Consider the following 21,127-nt stretch of genomic DNA (forward strand, 5'->3'; position numbering starts at 1 on the left):
TTGAATTTTCTTGACTGGATGGGAGGATAGAGAGCTGACCTTGGAGTCAGGAAGACCCAGGTTCAGGTTCATGCTCTGACTCTTCTCTCTAGTCTTTCAGCACCTCCAGGCAGGTCTTCAAGATTAGAATTTGCAAAGCATTTGCAGATTAAATGAGACGATGTAGGGTGTAGGGCTTTTCGTTGATTCATCTTAAGTCACTACAGAAATATTAATCACTGTTTTCGTCTCCTGTACCAACGAAATCACAGGTATGAAGAGAAAGAATATTGCCTTAAATAATTTTATAACCTCCACAGTACCAAGAACTGCTTCTAAAGGACAGTACCATTCAGAAAATAGTCATAATACTGTATGTCTATTAATAGTGTTGACTGTGATACTGATGAGAGCATTAGCCTGCAAAGCAGCAGATCAAAAGATTTATTCGGTTTTAGAATTAATTCACTTTTGGTTTGTAAAATACAAGCAGCTAAGGGCCCAGTGCCAGCCTAGAGTCAGGATCATCTGTGTTCAAATGTGCCATAGATACTTACTAGCTATGTGACGTAACCTCTGTCTGCCTCAGTTTCCTCGTCTTTAAAATGAAGATAATAATAACACTTTCCTCCCAAGGTTGTTGGGAGAATCAAATGAGATAATAATTGTAAAGTATTTAAAACAGCGTCTTGACACACTGTAAGCACTACATAAGTGTTAGTTATCATTATTATTTTTGTAGCTGTGATATCTCTCTTCAGAGCAAAGTTCCTTGCAGTTTTTGTAGTATAGAACCTTACAGTAAAAATCTTGCAAATTATTTTTATAATTATTATTATTAATTGTCCTAAATTATTAATAATTGTCCCAGAAAACAGAAGGCTGATTTCTTAAAATTATGTTTTTGGGGCATTTTTTTTCCCAGAATCTAACAATATATTTAAAGCTTATTTTCTGAAAAAAAAAAAAAGTATTTTTACTGATGTCATTTTTTTACGTCATCCTGGCTTGCCCTGGTCTCCCTTCTATTACCCCTTCCAAAGAATTACCTCATATAACAAATAGTATTTTTTAAAAAAACATAGGAAGAAGTTAACATAACTGGTAAGTCCACCTAAAATGTCTGAAAATATGTGCCATGCACAACACTAGTAGACCTTCCACCTCTGCAAAAGGGGTGGAGTTCGGAGTGTCTTCTTATAGTTCTTTTAAGTTAGGCTTGTTCTTTATGTTAAAGCTTACTTATTGAAAAGGCTATATTTGTTTCTTATCTATCAATCTATTTTACATTTTATTTTTATTATTGTATATTGTATCCATATAGTTCTATGATAGTAATGTAATTTTAATAAATTAGTTAAAATATTTAAATTTTTAAATTGTGAACCGTATTGGAAGTGATAATTCACACTCCCCCCTTTATTTATATGGGTCATTGTGTTTTGGTGGTTTTTTTCATTAATCGTATTTTAGCCTTTGAAAATAAGACTTTTGCTTTTACTTTTAAATTCTCTATTTAAATTTAAATGCCTTTGTATTTGACCATGGATTTTTTTTTCACTAACATGACTGCAAGAAAACCCAAAATGGTGATTGCTCTCACATTCCTAGCTCTTCTCTGTTTGAGATGTTGTATTTTGTCAGGGTATGGGGATTTTTGCTTCTTAGTGTGAACACTCTTCGTGATTTTGCCCTATTATCTATTATGAGAATTGATAGAAATGTAGTGGACCAGTGCAATCAGAAAAGACTGCAAAAGGGCAAATGATTTTTTGCTATTATCAGGCCTATTACATGATGGATTCCAAGCCAATAAGAAGCCAGCCATTTAGTCATAAGGTTAATTCATCCAGTAGCTATTGTTTTTTCCCATCCTCTTGAGCACACACAGTTGTACACAGTGGTCACAACAGCAAAGTAAATGGGTTTGCCTGGTGTGTGTGTACATGTCTTTTGAACTTTTGTCACTCGGAAGCCCCCTCCCCTCCCACTGCTCTGAATTTCTCAAACCCTTGTTGGAGAGAGAGGCTATTTGAAAGCATCTTTCCTGTGGCCACATGGAGGATTGGCAGCTCCCACTTTAGTTGCACTCAGCCCTCTCCTATGAAGGAGGTAGAGGGTGCTAATATTCCAGTCTTGCCCTTTCTATCTCACCCACTCTTCTCTTTAGTGCAAAGCTTTTGTCTGTCTTTGCACATTGCAGCTACCCCCACCACCCCGGCAACCTCCTAGGCTGAGGTGGGGGTGGGAGGCACTTATATCAGCTAGACTGAGACACGATTGAGTGGTAACATGCTCATCCCAGAAGGTGGTCACTGCTGCAACCTTGGCTCTTCTGGACCTAGAGGACTGCTCCCGCCTCTACTGACTGACTCTTGATTACTTTTAAGAACTTTTCGCACTTTGAATTATCTTTTCATTTCTGTAGTGTGGGAGGACATCTTGAAATGAATTTGTAAGCCACTCCAGAAATTCCAAGTTTTACATTTTAGACTTTTCAGTTTAGAAAATGCCAGTCTATGAATGTCTGATTTTTAAGTGACCGTCTGGGAAATGGGGTTGGGGGGGGGGGGGGCTTGGTTAAGAAATTAAATCGAGGTTTATCTTTGAATGACCATAGTTATTTTTGTTTTCCTCAGCCTGGGCTGTTGTAATTAATGCTAAGACACTGGCTAAAACAAGGGATTTATTATAACACGAGGGTGAGGATGGCTTCGACTGACCTTTCTCTCTGCTGGAGTTTCAGTGTTTTAGTATGTGTTGCTTGTGCTGGAAAGAATTTATAATCACAGGACTGTCAAAGAAAACCATTGTTCTCCCTGCTCTGGACATGTGGGCCAGCTCCAAGTGCTTTCATATTCCCCTAGAGCCAAGAGCTGGCAAAGAGGGAAGAGCTTGACTGAATTCTTCTGAGGCATCGGGAGAAGCATTTTGCATATTTTTCATTGCTGATTGCCTCCGAAAGACATCTCTCTTTCATAACAGGAATTTCCCTTCGAGGTAGAGGGAGAGGGGGAGCCCACTAGCACGGATCTTGCCCAGTTGATTCTACAGCATAAACAAGGGCTTGCCTGCCGTCAGCCAGATATAGAGGACTAGACAGGAGCAGTCTTGTGGCTAAGCCAGCCGCTTCTCTCCATTCTAGATATGTAGTTATGGACTTCGAAAGACAAATCAAGGTTAACGTCTTAGTTTGTCATTTCTCTTTTCACCTGTTGATCACTTCATGTCTTTTCTCGTCAGTTCAAATGATTTGATACTCTTTCTTCTTAATCATTTGTGTGATTTAAAGATCGGATGGCAGGAGGTGTATAGGTAGTGGGGGGGGATTGGGTGGCTTTTGAAATTTTTATTATGGTTGTATGTGTTTTTATAGTGGTGAGAATTCAGGCAGAGAGGACAGAATGGGAGGAAGATTATCAATACCTTTGATGTGGTAGCCATATGTAACCCTTATATTCTTATGTCAAATAAAGGACAATTACCTAGAAATGCATCACTTGTAGAGACTACAGAGACTTGGACTTTATTAGTTTCTGTAACTTTTTTTTTTTTTTTGGATAGGAGACTGATGATATTGAAAGCCCCAAACGCAGCATCCGAGACAGTGGCTACATAGACTGCTGGGATTCTGAACGCAGTGATTCCCTCTCTCCACCCCGGCATGGTCGAGATGATTCTTTTGACAGTCTGGACTCTTTTGGCTCCCGTTCTCAGCAGACACCCTCCCCGGATGTAGTTCTCAGGGGAAGTAGTGATGGTAAGTTGCCGTTGCAATTAATTACATGTCTGTGGCTTAAATGTTCACTAGGAATTTGTTGTCAGGGGCTAGAATTTTAGGTTTCATCTAAGGGATGATCTAGCCAGATAATTCTGTAGGCTGGTAGATGAAAAAATGTTTGGAGATAAAAAGGAAAAAAAATGTTGTTTAGTGATGCAAGAGGTTTTGATGACTTTGCCACAAGTTTGTTTGAACTTTGCCTCAGTTACTGTATGTGCTGTTGGAAAATATGTTACATCATACTACTGAACTGTGATTTACGAAACCATGCTTCTCTGGATTTCAGCAAAACAAGATGCTGCACAGAAACATTAACCCATAAACTTTCCTAAAGATTTATGTATTCCAGGTACCATTAGGGGAAATGTTTAAATGAATAATCACACCATCTACCAAAAAAACCCTCTCAACTTCAAATAAATTGAAAATGAACCGTGATATTATGGAATTTTGAATGGGGTTGTTTTCAATAATCGGTTTGATATGTGAGGATCTAATAGGTTGAATGGTAATTTCAATAGTAAGGTAACAGTGGATAATGTAGCCAGGTTGTATGTTCATTCCCATGGAATATCTGATTTAGATAAAATTGAATTTAAAATCACTAGCCAAGAATTGAACTAAATTTTCTCTTTCCATAGTACCTTCCTGTTGCTTAATTCAGCTTTATTACACGTTCTCCTTAATTCATTTCATTCAGTACCTGCTCATTGTCTGGAAGACGGAGAAAGGTGATGACTTCACTCTGCATAGACCAGTTGGTAGAGACAACTGGGCTCTATTAGAATGGTCTTGTGTTTGTACATATTGCATGTCGTTGCTTCTGAAACTTGTGACTATAGTTTGAGATCTAAAATGGCAAGCTGTGATGCTGGGATTCTATGATCTCTCTGTAGTGTTTCCTTTAGTGCTTAGTTCAATGCCACCTCCTGCCTGAAGCCTTTCTCAATTCTCCCTTTCTCCCAAAAAATCTTCATTTCTCACCCCCAAATATACTGAACTTATTTTGTGTGTGTGTATGTGTATGTATATACCAAGGATCATAAATTTATAGCTGGAAGGGACTTTAGATTGGTCATCTTGTCAAACATTCTCATTTTGTAGATGAGAAAACAGAGTCCTGGGGTGGTCAAATAGCTGTTCAAAATTTACCAAGGTTACATAGGCCCAGAAGTAGAATTTACCTCCAAGATCCTCAGACTCCAGTAGTATGTAAGCTCTTGAAAGACAAGGACTATTTTGAAAATCTGTGTCTTTATGTCTGTTGTACCTAGCACAGTGCCTGGCATATAATAGCTACTTAAAAGTTTTTATTTGAAAGATTAAAAAAATGTGATTATAAATTGAGAACTAGAATAGATCTGAAGAATAGAATAGACCTTGTCCAGAGGTTTCAAAAATGTGCAGCCAGAACCATATTAAAATGTAATTCAGAAATAGTTTAACAAAGTAAATGACAACTCATTAAAACACAGATAATGCTAATATGTGGTTTTCTAAGCCAATAATGTGGCTTATAGGCAGTTTAGGGGGCCTGTTTCTATTTGAGTTTGATGCTACTGCTCCAGTCCAGTCTTCTCATTTATAGGTGATGGCCAAGTGAGTTTAAAGGAGTTGCCAAAAGTCATCCAGGTAGTAAGTAGCAGCTCTAGAGCTTGAACTCAGGTCCTGTGACTCCAGAGCAGATTTTTTTCCTACTCTAGACTCTCCAAACAAATATGTTGTGCAGTGAATAGAGTGCTGAACTTGGAGCCAGAAAAGAATGGTTTCACATCCAGTCTCAGAGAAAAGCTTACTAGCTGTGTGAACCAGGGTACAAGTCATTTGCCCTCTCTCTTCCTTGGATTCCTCATCTGTAAAATGGGAATATTAATCACACCTGACTCCAGCCCCAGTGCTCTAACTACTGAACCACCGAGCTGCCCCATATATCATTTTAAAATATCATTTAACATATATACCATTTAAAATAAATACAGTGTTACTTATTGTTGATGTTTGGATGTTGATTATTTGATCGTCGGGATGGCTTAAAATACTTTTACATGGAATTTTCATAAATTTTAATAAGAAATTTAATGTTTAAGATTTTGGGAAAAGAACACTAGAAGTTATTAGGGTTTAAATTCAATGTATTCCATAACTGTGATGTGAGTCTTTATAAAGCTATCATTATTAGAGCTAAGAATAATAAATAATATTACATTGATGTTTCACTTTAAGGTTTGTAAAGCACTTTACATAATGTGTCATTTGATCAAGACAACAACTCAGTGAGGTAGATAATGTAGGTATCATTCCCATTTTACACATGAGGAAACTGAGATTCAAAGAAGATCAACTTCCCATGAATCGCACAGCCGCTAGGGCTGGAGTTGTATTGGAGCTGAAGTTCCCCTGACTTGGAGTACAGTTCTCTTGCATCACAGCTGCTTGAGTATAATACTTTGAAATTGAATAGAACATTCCAGATGTGTACAGCCCAGGGAAGAACATCATCCCTCATCTTGGTGCAGTGCTTGTCTTTATACAGCCAAAGGTTGCATCCTCTTTTATGACTGCTGTTCTGTTGGTTCATACTGAATTTATAGCTCACTAAAACTCACCTCCCCTTTTTTTTAAGATTTGAATTTATTTATTTTTAGCTTTGAATATTAATTTCCACAAGATTTTGAGTTCCGAATTTTCTCCCCGCCTTTCCCCTCTTCCCCACCCTGAGTTGGCATGCATTCTGATTACCCCTTCCCTAAGTCTGCCTTCCCTTTTATCATTCCTCCCCACCCATCCCCTTCCCTGTTACTTTCTTGAAAGGCAAGATAAATTTCTATACCCCATTGCCTGTATATCTTATTTCCCAATTGCATGTAAAAACAACGTTTTAACCTCTGTTTTTAAAACTTTGAGTTCCAAATTCGCTCCCTTCCTCCCTCCTCACCCACCCCCATTGAGAAGGCCAGTCATTCAACATAGGTTATACATGTGTAGTTATGCAGAACACCTCCATAATAGTCATCCCACCCCCCAATTATTCTATTTTCTCCTTTGATCCTGTTCGTTTTCTGAAGTGTTTGCTTCTGACTACCCTCTCCCCCAATCTGCCCTCCTATCATCCCCCACATTTATCCCTTTCCACCCTACTTTCCTGTAGGGTAAGATATCGAGTTGAGTATGTACATTATTCCCTCCTTAAGCCAAATCCAATGAGAGTCAGGTTCACTCATTCCTTCTCACCTCCTCCCTCTTCCCCTCCATGGTAAAACCTTTTTCTTGCCTCTTTTATGTGAAATAGTTGATTCCATTCTACCTCTCCCTTCCTCATTCTCCCAATATATTCCTCTCTTACCCCCTTAATTTTATTTTTTAGACATCTTCCATTCATATTCAACTCTCTCTGTGCCCTCTATCTTTCCATCTATCTATCTGTCTATCTGTCTGTTTGTCTGTCTCATCCTGGGTCATGTCCAGTCATCCTGATGAATATCTGGTCACTGGATTCAGATGGTTCTGGAGGAGAGATGAGGCTGGTGATCTGCACAGCCCTCCCTCACTCAAAACAAAGTCAAGTGCAAGTCATGTCATCATTTCTCTGATGGCATGGTCTTCCTCAGCATTGAAGGATGAACACACACACACACACACACACACACACACACACACACACACTGTCTATTTCCTCCAGCTCTAATACTGAGAAAGGTCTCATGAATTACAAATATTATTTTTCCATATAAGAATGTAAATAGTTCAACTCTAATAAGTCTCTTATGATTTCTCTTTCCTATTTTCATGCTTCTCTTGATTCTTGTATTTGAAAGTCAAATTTTCTTTTCAGCTCTGGTCTTTTCATCAAGAATGCTTGAAAGTCCTCTATTTCATTAAATGTCTATTTTTTCCCCCAAAGAATTACACTCAGTTTTTCTGGGTCAGTGATTCTTGGTTTTAATCCTAGCTCCTTTGACTTCCAGAATACCATATTCCAAAGATTTGTTTCACTCTCATTTTGTGGATTCTGTCTTTAATAAGCACATTACCTATGCCTTATCTTAGTCATTGATCAAATATTAAACAGTACTGTGTCAAGGATAGAGGCTGGCTCATTGTACTAGAGACCTTTCCAATATGATATCAGTTCATTAATGACTCTTCTTTGGGTCTTCAGCCAGTTCTGAATACACCAACTATTTGTGTAGCTTTTTTATTTTTTCATTTTCATTCATTTTCATTTTGTTTGTTTTCATTCATGACCCCATTTAAGATTTTTTTGGCAAAGATATTGGTGTGGTTTGCCATTTCCTTCTCCAGCTCATTTTATAGAAGAGGAAACTGAGGCAAACAGTGACAAGTGACTTGCCCAGGGTCACACAGCTAGTAAGCATCTGAGGCTGGATTTGAACTTAGGAAGAAGAGTCTTATTGACTCCAGATCTGACACTATATCCTTAATACCACCTAGTTGCCCTTTGTATAACTTGCATCTTGCCATCTTTTCTCCAAGAATAGCATGAGATACTTTACCAGATGATATGCTAAATGCCAAGTAAACTATTTGCTATTCAAAAGTGCAAGATTCTCAGATCTACCTGTCTAGAAAATGTCAGAAAAGGAAATCGAGTCATTCTGACCTAACTCATTCTTATTTAATCCTTTGTGACTTCTTCCTTTTCCTAGATGTTCACTGATGATTTTTTTTAACAACTTGTAGAAATCTAAATACTATCTAGGTTAAACTATTATTAGCTTATAGTTTGTAGACTCCATTTTGAAAATTAGGCACTTCACCATTTCTCATTCCTATTTCGCCATTCGCATTCTCCATGATCTTTCAAAGTTCTCTGATAATGGCCGAGCAGTTAATATCTATTAGTTCGTTAGTACCTTGGGATGTAGGTCTTATAGACAGTGATTTGAATGTATTACAGGTAGTATCTAATTTGGTAGCAAATATTTTGAGTATCAACTCCCTCTTGGAATTTTTGTTTTATCCTTTCTGCTACAAAAAAACATGATTAAGTAGGTACATTAGGAAAAGAACCCTAGGATCTAAGGGGATCAGGAAATGCTTTGTTGATTTAGTTGGTTTGTGAAGACAGAAAAGAATTTTGTGAATTGTAGTTGCATTCCGGGTTCTGGAGGGAGGAGTCATAGGAGATAATAAAGGTAAGACTTGAGATATTGAGTTGAGCGAATGAGTGGTTGTCTAGTTTAGTTGGAATGCAGAATATGTGAAGGAACTAGTTCCAGGTAGGGCTGGAAAGATAGACTGAAGCCATATTGTAGAGGTCTTTATCTATCAGGAAGAGGAGGAGTTTGAGTTTTGAACTAGACACAACAGCGAACCACTGAAGGATTTTGAGTAGAAAAGTGACCTTGTTAAAGTTGTGCCCTCAGAGGCCCCAAGAGTCCGGGGATTCTTGATCTGTTTGTGTCATGGACCCCTCCTTTGGCTAAAGAGTAAAGCTTGTGACCCCCTTCTCATAATAACGTTTTCAAATGTATAAAATAAACCACATAGGATTATAAAGGAAATCAAAAGTTAGTGAAAATTAAAGTGTAATTTTTTTCTCAGCCAAGTTCATAACGTCCCTGAAATCTACCCAGATATCCCTTTGGTGTGTTCTCTACAATTTGTACCAATTGTTCTTCATTCTGAGTGCTAGGGTTAAACAGACCAGGTGCTGTTCTGTATCCTCTGAATCTCTTCTTCAGCTCCTCCCAACTTCTCCCTCTACAACATTACCCCTGAATTTTCCAGTGCCTCCATTTGTTGGGGCTTTAGTTTCCTATATATCTGCATCAGTTTCTTTAAACTACTCAAAACGTTCCTCCTCAGCAAGAGGAATTCCTGAGATATTCTGATCCCTCCTGGGTTTCCCTGTAGAATTTTAGGTCATGGAATACATTATCCTTTTTGTGTCTCTCCGTTCTTTGATTCTCCTCACATCTATGACAAATGTTAGCCTACAACTAGCTTTCCTTCTCTATCACAAATTTTAAGGTGGTGTATTCCCTTTTACCCTCTATCATTTTTACCCTAGGAACCAATTCCTTCTTTTAAAGTCCAGAACAGACGTTTCCCTTTTTAATTTCTTCACATTTTGAATGAGGAAATTACACTTAGGCAGGTAGAGAAATAATGAGTTGCTTTGCTTCAAGCATAACGAGAGAGCTCTTGATTATCTGGATAATTGAATTTTCTTATCATGACTTTTGTATGCTTCCATGCCAGGCTCCAGTCTGTTGCCTGAACTCATCTATAGCTTTTTTCTGCGTCAGTGTTCTCTGATAGGCCTTGGTTATACTATTATTTTTGGCTTTGCCTCTTTTTCTTCATTCGTTATAATTTCCACCACTCCCCTAATCACAGTAATATAGGCCAGAGGTGATGGAGGTCTGACCTCAGGTTGTGTCTGTGTGAGAGGCAAGCAAAGAAGAGACTGCAAGAATGGTGAGAAGTCAGGGCAAGAAGCGATAAAAGCCTGACTTAGGGTGATGATCATGTGAGTAGAGAAGTGACCTGTGGGAGAGATGCTGTGGAGAAAGAAATAACAAGATTTGCTTCTTATTGGCAAACATCCTTTCCAGGGCAATTAATTGTTAAAAGTGTTTGCCTTGAGTTGGCTTCAGAGCAAAGTCATAACAAAACTGGAGCTTGGGAGGAGCTTTTTCAGCATGTTAAGAAGCACAATGAAATGCCTACTACATGCCAGGCATTGTGCTAAGTGTCAATGATACAAAGAAAGGCAAAAAATAACCCGTGATGTGAAAGAGGCTCACAGTCTACTGAGGGACATGACATAAAAACAGTGCATCAACAAGGTTTATATTGGATTAATTGGAGATAATCAACAGAGTGAAGGCACTAGCATGAAGGTAAGATTTTTAGCTGGGATTTGAAAGAAGCCAAGGTAAGCCAGGAGACAGAGATGAAGAGGGAGACAATCCCAGGCATGGGGACAGCTAATGAAAATACCAAGAGTCTGGAAAAGGGGTGTATTTTGTATAAGGAACAGCAAGGAGCTTGGTGTCTCTGTATCCAGCTGAACTCCTGTCCCTGCATATTACTTAGATTTATCTGAGCTGGGTCAGATATGGTCAACCATTCAGCATCCTTTGTATGACCGTGTATCAAATATTTGAAAACAAATCTTAATTTTTACTTTTGGAACTTTGAAGTTTCATCTCTGTAGTGCCATGAATTGCTAATCCCATCGCTAATTGTCTTTGGCATCAAATAGGAACTCCCTGTGTCTTTCAAAATCTTCCACAATTTGGCTCCACCAGACCTCTCCAAACCTTACTTCTTTCTCACGTCTTAAGATAAGCCACATCATCTAGGGACGCTGGCTTCCCTACTGTCTCTTCTATAAGAGAGGCTTGTTCCTACGTATACTTTGTTCTTACATTCCCACCTTCCAGACCATCCACATTCATCGACTGCAATCACCTAAGTCATTCCTGTTCTTTCAGATTCATCTTGAAGCCTTTATAGAATAATACATACTAATCTCTCCCTTCTTGGAACTCCCTTTCTACTTGAACATCTGCTTCTTGATTCCATATTATTTTGCTTGTTAAATATTTCATGTATATTCACATCTTATAGCCCCCAATCAATGTCATCCCATCCAGTAAGTGCCATGAGAGGCAAGAGTCATATTTGCATCTTTTACAGTGCTTGACACAAATCAAGAGTAGATACTGACTAAATAAATAGATGGCTGGTTGATTTCATCTTTGAAGTACAGGTATCATTGGAAATGGAAATAGCCAAAAAGAAATCTCTATCTTGTATAATTATAATGACCATACTTGGCATTAGAGAAGAGCTGAAAAAAATGTACCCTCCCCTCTCTTCATTTTGGAGGCTATGGGGTGTGATGGTATGATGGAGAGTGCTGTCATTACTATCATTCCAAGCATTGTTTGGCTTTGCTCAACTGTTTAAAAAAAACTTTATCAAAACAAAAGGTTTAATAGGTATAAAGCAGGTTGTAATATGAAATGAACATGGTTTTAAAAGGTGATAATGAAATAAAAATGTAAGCTAGTGGCAAAAACAGTATCTCTGTTTGTCATTTTGCTACTAATTGAAAAAAATCTTATTGTTTGAACTTTTAAGCTTGTTTTTTTTCCCTTTATTAAAGTGGGAGTTACCCCTGGTACCCTAGAATATACCTATTTGTATTAATACTTTAGAGTCGTTAACTGAGAAATGGACAGAAGAAACCTTGTACTCTCCCAACCTTGAACAAATTTTTTAATGCCATAGAAACTTGCCATTTCAAAGAAAGTGGCTTATTTAAGCTCTCCCAACAGGAAAACAGCCCATCCCACCCCCTAATTATCAACACTTTTCCTTTCTTACCTAGGCAGAGGAAGTGACTCAGAATCTGACTTGCCTCATCGAAAGCTGCCAGATGTAAAGAAGGATGACATGTCAGCAAGAAGGACTTCTCATGGTGAGCCGAAATCAGCAGTGCCTTTTAACCAGTACCTCCCCAACAAGAGTAACCAGACAGCTTATGTACCTGCGCCTTTGAGAAGGAAGAAGGCAGAGCGAGAGGAGTACCGGAAGAGCTGGAGCACTGCAACCTCACCCCTAGGCGGGGAGAGAACTTTCAGGTAGGGCCAGCCTTTCACCGTTGTTTCTTTTTCTCTTCTCTTCTCTCCTGTCCTCTCCTCTCCTCTCTTACTTTCCCTTTCCCTTTCCCTTCCCTTCCTTAATATTCTCTTTTCCTTCTCCCATCCTTTCTTCTTTTTTTTTTCATGACCTGAACTAAGTGCCCTTACTGAGCATATGTCAAATTATGGCAACTTCAGCCCCTTCATGGAACACTCTTGCCACTATGTTGTAACATTTGCCTTGCTGACATGGTGGCTGTTGAGAACACAGGTTTCCATTCTGTGCACAAAAGTATAGATCATAGACCCTTGTCCGACGTCTTGCAAAGAAACTGGCTTCTTGAAGAGCCAGGTTAGGTGCAGGGAGATTGCACTATGAATTGGGGAGTTAAGGGAAAAGTCTGTGAGATCTTCCTTGAGTAGAGGAAATACTAGTTGACTGTCAAGAACTTTGGCTCTCCCAATCTGAAGGAAGTGTCTTAAGCAATTTATTCTTTACCTCTAAGTTTTTAAAAATTTGTCGTTTATACACCTTTATCCTTGTGCAACACTTTACAGTTTGAAAAGTTCTTTCACTTACCTTATCCCATGTGATGATCATAAAACAGCACAGTTAAGAAGACAGAGCAGTTATTTTCATCTTCCTTTTATGTCAGAGGAAACTGAGGCTGGTAGAGGCTGCTAGCCATGTGAAGATAAATCACTCTCATGATTTGAACCCAGGTCATTTGACCCCTTCCTCCTTCTTGCCCTCTCATTCCAGTGCTCTTTCTGGGATAAGCAACACAAAACCTCAGTGTTTTCTATTTAATTGTATGTTTACTCTTGTATAAACTTTGAAAGGGAAAAGATCTTATTACATAATAAAGGTTAATACATTTTGTACAGTAGGAGAAATCATTTGGAACAGCACGTAAGAGCTGCTGAAATGATTGTATGTTACATTGACTGTTAGGAAGTAATTTAACTTTATGTTTCTCTGGGTTTTTTCGTTGAATTATTAGGTTAACTATATGTCATATAAATAATGACTTTTCATTTTTAGAAGCTAAGATTATTTTTACAACAGTTAAGAATGATATCCAATTTGGTCTTAGCTTAACCATCAATGTGGCATTTCCCGTTTGGTAAACTGTATTGTACAACTCAATAGCTACCCAGAAACCATAGAGGAGGAAGCACAAAATGAAGTGGGGGCTCATGGTGAAGAGGCACAGGTTGCCCCATCGGATCCTGGTGGAAAGCCTTCAGACACGGGGTTAGACTTGCATGAGCAGAATGGTAAGGAACAGTCTCTTCCAGAGAGTACAAAGGAAATAGTAGCACAGAAAGCCGCCCAAAAAGACCTCGAAGAGATGAGAAAACGCAGAAGGTTGGAGCAAGCTGGTATCAAGATCATGCCAGCTGCACAGCGTTTTGCCAGGTTAGCTCTGCGGTTACAGGATAGGCATGCATGTCTTGTGCTTTGAAATGCATTGAGTATGGTTGGCATTCGTTCTTCAGTTTCTCCCTCCTATCCTTGCTTCCCCCAGCTGAGGAGGTGGAAAAGTAAGCGGCAGTTTACAAGTGTCTGCTGTTTCTCTGATAATTGATTATTTTAGAAAGCTTATGTGCCTGAAAAGGAGTGACATCTTGAGTGGGCTTGGCAAAGAATGGTTGTTTAATGCATTTGTTGCAATTGAATGTCATAACTCCAGCCACCATGCAATGGTTTGTCTTGACCGAGTCAGTGCTTTTTACGTATTTCTCTGTAGTAATTAGTACTTTGTTTTTCTACCAGTTTTAAATGGCTCATATCCAAATATCATTAGGGAATGGTCAGTGTTAACATTCAATGTGGAAGATTTTGTGAAGAATGACTAGTCCTTCCTTAGTAATAGCCCCTTGCCTTCTATGTCTCAAGTGACTAGTAAATAACTTTGCTGCACACAGATCCCCTATAACCACAGAACCCTTGTTATTGGTAGTTTATTTTTTTAACCAAGGGTTTGGGGTAAATGGGATTAAAGATTTGAGTGGTGAGTTGAAAGTCTGCCACTAGTATCTAATTATGACATTCTCCTATTACATACCAGAGACCACTGAGCCATCAAAATCAGTGATAATATTAAGATATAAAAATCTAGTTATTCTGAAACAATGATCACTTAAAAGATGTTCTCATATTTAATAACCATGAAACAACATAGTCACATATATTGAATTGAATATTTTCTCTTTTTCAATGCAGTGGCATACTTAATATGAATAATTATTTCTGATTCACACATATATTGACTGTATTCTTAGATTCTTTTGTTTCAAGAAAAATAAATGTTCTCCTTTCTTCCAGATAAATATATAGACACTACAAATATATTTGTTACAACATGAAAACTAGCACAACACTTGCATGTAAACATATATACACGATCTTCACTTAACTCTCAGATACCATTTGTATTAAAGAGGACAAAGAGATGTAAAATAACTCAAAAAACACTCTTCACAACAACCTGTATATGTAATTTGTGTGTAATGTGTATGATATGTACTATGTAATATAGATAATAAATAGAATATAATAATACAATATCTGTGTAGTCATATTGCATGTGCCCTGTTCTAAGCTCCTGGTTCAGTCGTCCAAACCCTAAGTCAGGGTTACTGGCCAGCTTCTATTCCCTTTTGCTCCTCAGTTTTCCTTATACTATATGCATGTGAATGTTTTGTCCTATAATAGAATATAAGCTCTTTGAGATTAGGAACAGGTTTGATTTTTTTTTTTTATATTCCTGGCCCACATAGATTCTTATGTTTGTGGAATTAAATCAACTCTGATAGAGGGGACTTCAGGGTGTACAGATAATGTAATTGTGAGTGTGAATTCATATATAACCATGATTTGAACTCTTAAATTTTCCTCACCAATCAATTTCCTATAATTTCTCCCTCTGAAGTGATAATTTCTCCTAAGCCTATGTCCCTACCCTGAACTTGAGTCCTTCTACCCTTCCCCATTACGGCATTCTTCACCCCTGCTCTGGCATCACTTTCCATGCTTCAGGGTCTCAACCCTATAGTTGACCAGTTCAACTATGTTTTATTAGTCAGTCACATCTTCTTGCCCCATTACCTTTTTGTCACTTACGCTGTGCCAGTTCTTAACCCTGGACCATCACCACCATCTGTCTTCTGAGTTCCTACTCTTGTGCAACTGAACATTATTGGAAGACAGCTATTCACAGTGACCCCTCATCCCTGGGTAGCAATTCCTTTTCTTCTTTGACTTTCATATCTTTGAATCAGCTGTTTCAGGCTGTCTTCTCAAACCCCCTATAATTCCTTCATCTCCTTTTTGTTACTCTATACTTAAAACCTCTCTAAATCATCCTCTTTTCCTTACTCTGTTCTCTGGAAAGGTGTCTTTTCTTGATAAGATGAGTCAGTCTGGTTGTGCAGACTTCCCTTTCTGTATTCCTTGGCAACTGATCCAAGTGACTCTCGTATTCAGTCTCCCTGTCTGATTCCTTCCTTTCTATCTAGAAATGCAACTATGTCTGCCCTATCCATAAAAATCCTTAGCTCAGTTATGCTTCCTCCTTAAGCTATTGTCCTTTATCTCTCTTTTATTTTATTGCCAACTTCCTGAAAATAGATTTGTTGCTTTGACTTCCTCATCGCCCATTCACTTTTGAGTTACTTTCCATGCAGCTTTTGGACCCTACCATCTTGAAAAGTATCCTCTCAAGGGTTCTCACCATCTCTTAACCAGTGTATCTTATGGCCCTGTTCTCATCCTCTGATCTCTGTAGTGTTTGACATTATTGCCCCACCACTTCTTACTGGATATTCGCTGCTCTTTTATTTTCTGTGACACTACTTTTTTTAAAATGTTTTTTTTAGTTTTCAGCATTCACTTCTGTAAGATTTTGAGTTCCAAATTTTCTCCCCATCTCTCTCCTCCATCCACCCCAAGATGGTAATTTGATATAGGCTCTACATATACATTCATATTAAACCTATTTTCACATTAGTCATGTTGTAAAGAAGCATTAAAACTAATGGGAGAAACCATGAGAAAGAAGAAACAAAAAGAGAGAAAGAGAGAAAATAATATACCTCAATCTACATTCAGACTCCCTACTTCTTTTTCTGCATGTGGACAGCATTTCCCATCATGAGTCTTTTGGAGTTGCCTTAGGTCCTTGCATTGCTAAGAAGAGATAAGTCTATCAAAGTTAGTCATCGCACAGTGTGGCTGTTCCTGTGTACAATGTTTTCCTGGTTTTGCTCACTTCACTCAGCATCAGTTCACATGAGTCTTTCCAGATTTTTCTGAAGTTTGCCTGTTTGTCATTTTTTACAGAACAATAATATTCCATTACATTCATATACCACAAGTTGTTCAGTCATTCTCAACTGATGGGCATTCCCTCAATTTCTACTAGAAAGAGTTGCTACAAATATTTTTGTACCATATGGGTCCTTTTCCCTTTTTATGATCTCTTTGGGATATAGACCCAGTAGGGGTATGCTGGGTCTAAGAGCATGCACATTTTTATAGCCCTAGGGCATAGTTTCCAAATTGTTCTTGAGAATAGTTGGATTGGTTCACAACTCTACCAACAATAAATTAGTGTTCCAATTTTCCCACATCTTCTCCAGCATTTATCATTTTCCTTATTTTGTCATGTTAGCCAATCTGATAGGTGTGTTGTGTTACCTCAGAGTTGTTTAGATTTCCATGAGTGATTTAGAGCATTTTTTCATATGACTGTAGATAGCTTTAATTTTTTCGTCTGAAAACTGCCTGTTCATATCCTTTGACCATTTATCAATTGATGAATAACATATTCTTATAAATTTGACTCAGTTCTGTATATATTTTAGAAGTGAGGCCTTTATCAGAGACACTGGTTATCAAAAACCTTTCCCAGTTTTCTGCTTCCCTCCTAATCTTGATTGCATTGGCTTTGTTTGTGTAAAACCTTTTCAATTTACTGTAAAGTAATCAAAATGATACATTTTGCATTTCATAATGTTCTCTATCTTGTGACACTTCTTTCTATGATTGTGACCTGTGAATCAGTCTCTGGCTCCTAGATACCCCATCCATCTTCCCTTATTGTATCTTTGGCCTTTTTCTTTTCTTTTATACCAAGCATTCTTACCCTGGGGTCCATGAACTTGTGTGTGTGTGTGTGTGTGTGTGTGTGTGTGTGTGTGTGTATTTAAATTTTGATGACAGTTTCAACATAATTGATTTTTTGTAATGCTGTGTATTTTATTGTATACTTCTAAAGACATATTGAGAAAGGATCCATTAGGCTCTACCAGACCACCAAAAAAAGAGTCTGTCACACACACACACGATTAAAGACCCTACTCTATACTCTCCATGATCCCCTCAGCTCACATGAGTTCAAGTATCATTTCTATGTAGATTACTCCCAAATCTAGATAACTAGCCCCCAAACCATTCTTTCCAACTTCAGGCCTGAAATGTGTATTCCACGTGCATCTCAAATTGATAGGTCTCAAACAGAACTATCTTTTTTTCCTGTAAATCCTCCTCCAGACTTTCTATTTCCATTGAGGGTGCTATCACCTTCACAGTGACCCACGTCTGTGTACTTGGCACCATCTTAGAAGTCTTCCTGCCTCATAACCCCGACATATCTAATCAGTTTCCAACTCCTATCAGTTCTGCCTCTCCAGCATGTCAAACATCTCTCCCCTTCTTTCCATTTATACAGAGAAAGTCTACTAGTTAAGTGTCCTCAGTGCCTTTTTGCCAAATAATTGTGGCATCCTTCTATTTGCTTTGCTACTTCTACATTCTTTTCCGGGCCATTTTCCACACGGCCACCAAAATAAACTTCCTAAGGCACTAACTTGATTGTATCACTCCCTGGTTCAGAACATCTTCAGTGGCTTCCTTTTTCTTTATAATAACACACCAATACCATGGCTTGGCACTTAAGGCCTTTCATAATCTGTTTCCACTTGCCTTTTCCAGCCTGACTTCATTTTATTCTCCTTCACAAACTTGACATTTCAGCCCAGTGGAACTACTAGCTGTTCCTTGAACTCAACATGCCATCCCCTACCTCCATGCATTTCCAGGCTGCCTCCCAGACCTAGAATACACACCTTCCTCTCCCCTCTGCTCTTTTTTCCATCTCCTTGTGAACTTCCAGGTTATTTGTCTTCCAGACACAGACCCAATGTGAAACTCCTTTGTGAAACCTTCTCTGATCCAATCTGTGTTAGTGTTTCCTTCCTTTTCAAGTTATCTGGTATTTACTTCTCTATGTATTTGTGATATCCATCAGTAGAAATCAAGTTCTTTATGGGCAGGGACTTTTTTGATTTACTGGACTATGCTAGGTATAGTCCAGTACTCCTTGTATCTTCTTAGTTGGTACTTAGTAAATATGAACATTTCTCAAGTTGAATTCCAAGATGACTGGATGATCAGTACATGGCAAGTATTTACAAATTATCATATAGAATCTCAATAACTATTACATATTTGTTTTGCCATACTTTAAAATAAAAACAAATACTGTTGCTTTTTGAATTTATCTGTACAAGTGCTGTTAAGAGCATCCACAATGAATGTTTGTTGGAGAAATAGCCTTTATGAATTATAGTCTGTGCCAGACATATCTACATCATCATGGTTGATTGAAAGGTGTAAATATAAGATCCTATTCTTCTTGATGTTAGCTATTAGAAAGACTTCGATTTGATAGAACACAATTCTCCCTTAAAAGCTCTCTTCCCGGAAAGGGCTCTATGATGCTTAAAGCAAAATGTTGTGGTTTGCCCAAGGTTCCCCAGGTAATCAGTGGCAGAACCAGTATTCAAATCTGTATCATCTAGCTCCAAATTCAGTACCCATTCTACAGGAGCACATTTTTCTTTGCATCCTTCATATTTGCCCATTTTGTCATACATTAATATTCTATAATACTAATAAATAATAATTTATTTCACCATTAATAGAAATTACCTAATTCAACTACAAATGAGATGAATATTACAAAACAGGAAAGACTATTGGAGTCTAAAAACATATAAATATAAGGCAGTATGTGATATTGGAAGAGGAGTGCAGTGTTTGTATCCCACCTCACACCCTCGCTGTGTGTTATTTCTTGCAAGTTATTTCACTTTTCCGAATTTCAGTTCATTTGTTTCTTCCTTCACAGGGTCATTGTGAGAAAAACACTGCAAACCTAAGTGCCTTCTATAAATGTAATTTGCCCTTTTTCTTACTACTACCAAGTCTGTGGATTTTACCTCTTCGAATTTTGGATTTAAAGTTGGACATTTGTATTTCTGGTTTGTGAAGGAAAATGACCTCATGTTCTAGAATCACTTTTTTTTTCCCCACAGTTTTCCATCCCTTAACTCCTTTCTCCTGTGACCTACCATTCTGTGTAGGTAGAATCACGTTCTGCTTCTTTTTCTCTGTCTTTTTTTTTTCTAGTCTTGTGCTCATGAATGTTGCTGGGCAGAGGGGAGGGGGTTTTACACTGAGTCCCCTACAAATTCCTGTTATCTCACTCAGCTGGGCCTGTGTGACCTTACAGTATTCCTTCTACTTCCACTTATACTTTTCTCCCATTGTTTAAAATAAACCTTCACTTAACACTGCTCTGCCTTCAGGTTATTGTGCTGTGTAACTGCTCCCTTTCATGGACAAATTCCAGAAAAAACATGTGCATTCATTGCTTCCATATCCTAACATATACACATACCCCACTGGCTTCTCAGTCCTTTGCCATGTGACTATTGGCCCCACAATGTAACTGAAACTTCTCTCTGTTCAAGGTTGTTAATGATTTCTTGAATATGAAATCCTTTTGTGAAATTCTATTACCTTTTCTTAGTTTTTACCATCTCTGAACTCTGCGAAGCTTTTGACCTGGTCAGCTGCCCCCTCCCTGCTTCCTTCTGGATATTTCCCCTCCCTTGATTTCAATAACATTGCCCTTATCCTAATTCTGCTGCTACCTATTTGACTACTACTCTCTGTGTCCACTGCTGAATATCAACACCTGCATTGGTGGACCCCAAGCTTCTGTTTAGGACCATTTTTCCTTCTTTCTCTTTTCCTACACTCTCGTTGCTGTCATCAACTCCCATGGACTCAATTATCATTGATAGACAGATAAGTAGGAGGCTCCCAGATTCATATATTCAGCCATAGTCTGTCCCTTGAACTCACCAGTTACCTTCTGAACATCTCTACCTGGACCTCAAGCCCAAGAGGAAACTTGATAGCCTCCTTCTCCTCAAACCTGTGCCTCATCAAACCATCAATATTTCTACTTAGGGTGCCATCTTCCTCCTTTCATTTAATCTAGTTTGGTATCTTGTAGGTCATCTTTGATTCCTCTCCCTCATCCACTCCTCTTTCCAAGCACTGAGTGACTGAGTCATCTTGACTCTTCCTTCGAAACATCTCTTCTTTCTACTTACACCATCACAACTCTAATTTAGTCATTCATAACCTTTTGCCTGTGATCCAGCATTGGGTCCCCTTGTTTCGAACCTCACTCTGCAATTTGTCCTCCTGGTGGCTTTGCTTACCCCAGTGTTATTCCAAAGCAAAGTCTGAGCATGTCCCTCCCCTGCTCAGATATTTTGAGTGGGTCCTTTTTGTCTCTAGGGTAAAATGTAAACTTTTCAGTAAACTCTTTAAGGCCTTCCACAGAATGGTTCACATACCTCTCTTTCCCATAGGACTCTT

General features: G+C 38.3%; 1 protein-coding gene across 8 annotated transcripts in view; it reads left to right on the top strand.

Annotated features, from left to right (window-relative positions):
* LIMCH1 (LIM and calponin homology domains 1) overlaps positions 1-21,127 on the top strand; it is a 371,911-nt gene that overhangs the window by 270,326 nt on the left and 80,458 nt on the right. For 4 of the 8 annotated variants that reach the window (XM_072620594.1, XM_072620596.1, XM_072620595.1 and 1 more), the window contains 2 exons: positions 3,544-3,739; positions 12,129-12,381. In XM_072620594.1, the coding sequence (XP_072476695.1) occupies positions 3,544-3,739; positions 12,129-12,381 (449 nt within the window). Of the gene's footprint in view, positions 1-3,067; positions 3,159-3,543; positions 3,740-12,128; positions 12,382-13,534; positions 13,805-21,127 lie in introns of those variants that run through there. The other 4 variants (XM_072620601.1, XM_072620593.1, XM_072620598.1 and 1 more) reach the window with 2 other exon arrangements.

This window comes from Notamacropus eugenii, chromosome 6 (genome assembly GCF_028372415.1).
Source record: "Notamacropus eugenii isolate mMacEug1 chromosome 6, mMacEug1.pri_v2, whole genome shotgun sequence".
Lineage (NCBI taxonomy): Eukaryota > Metazoa > Chordata > Mammalia > Diprotodontia > Macropodidae > Notamacropus > Notamacropus eugenii.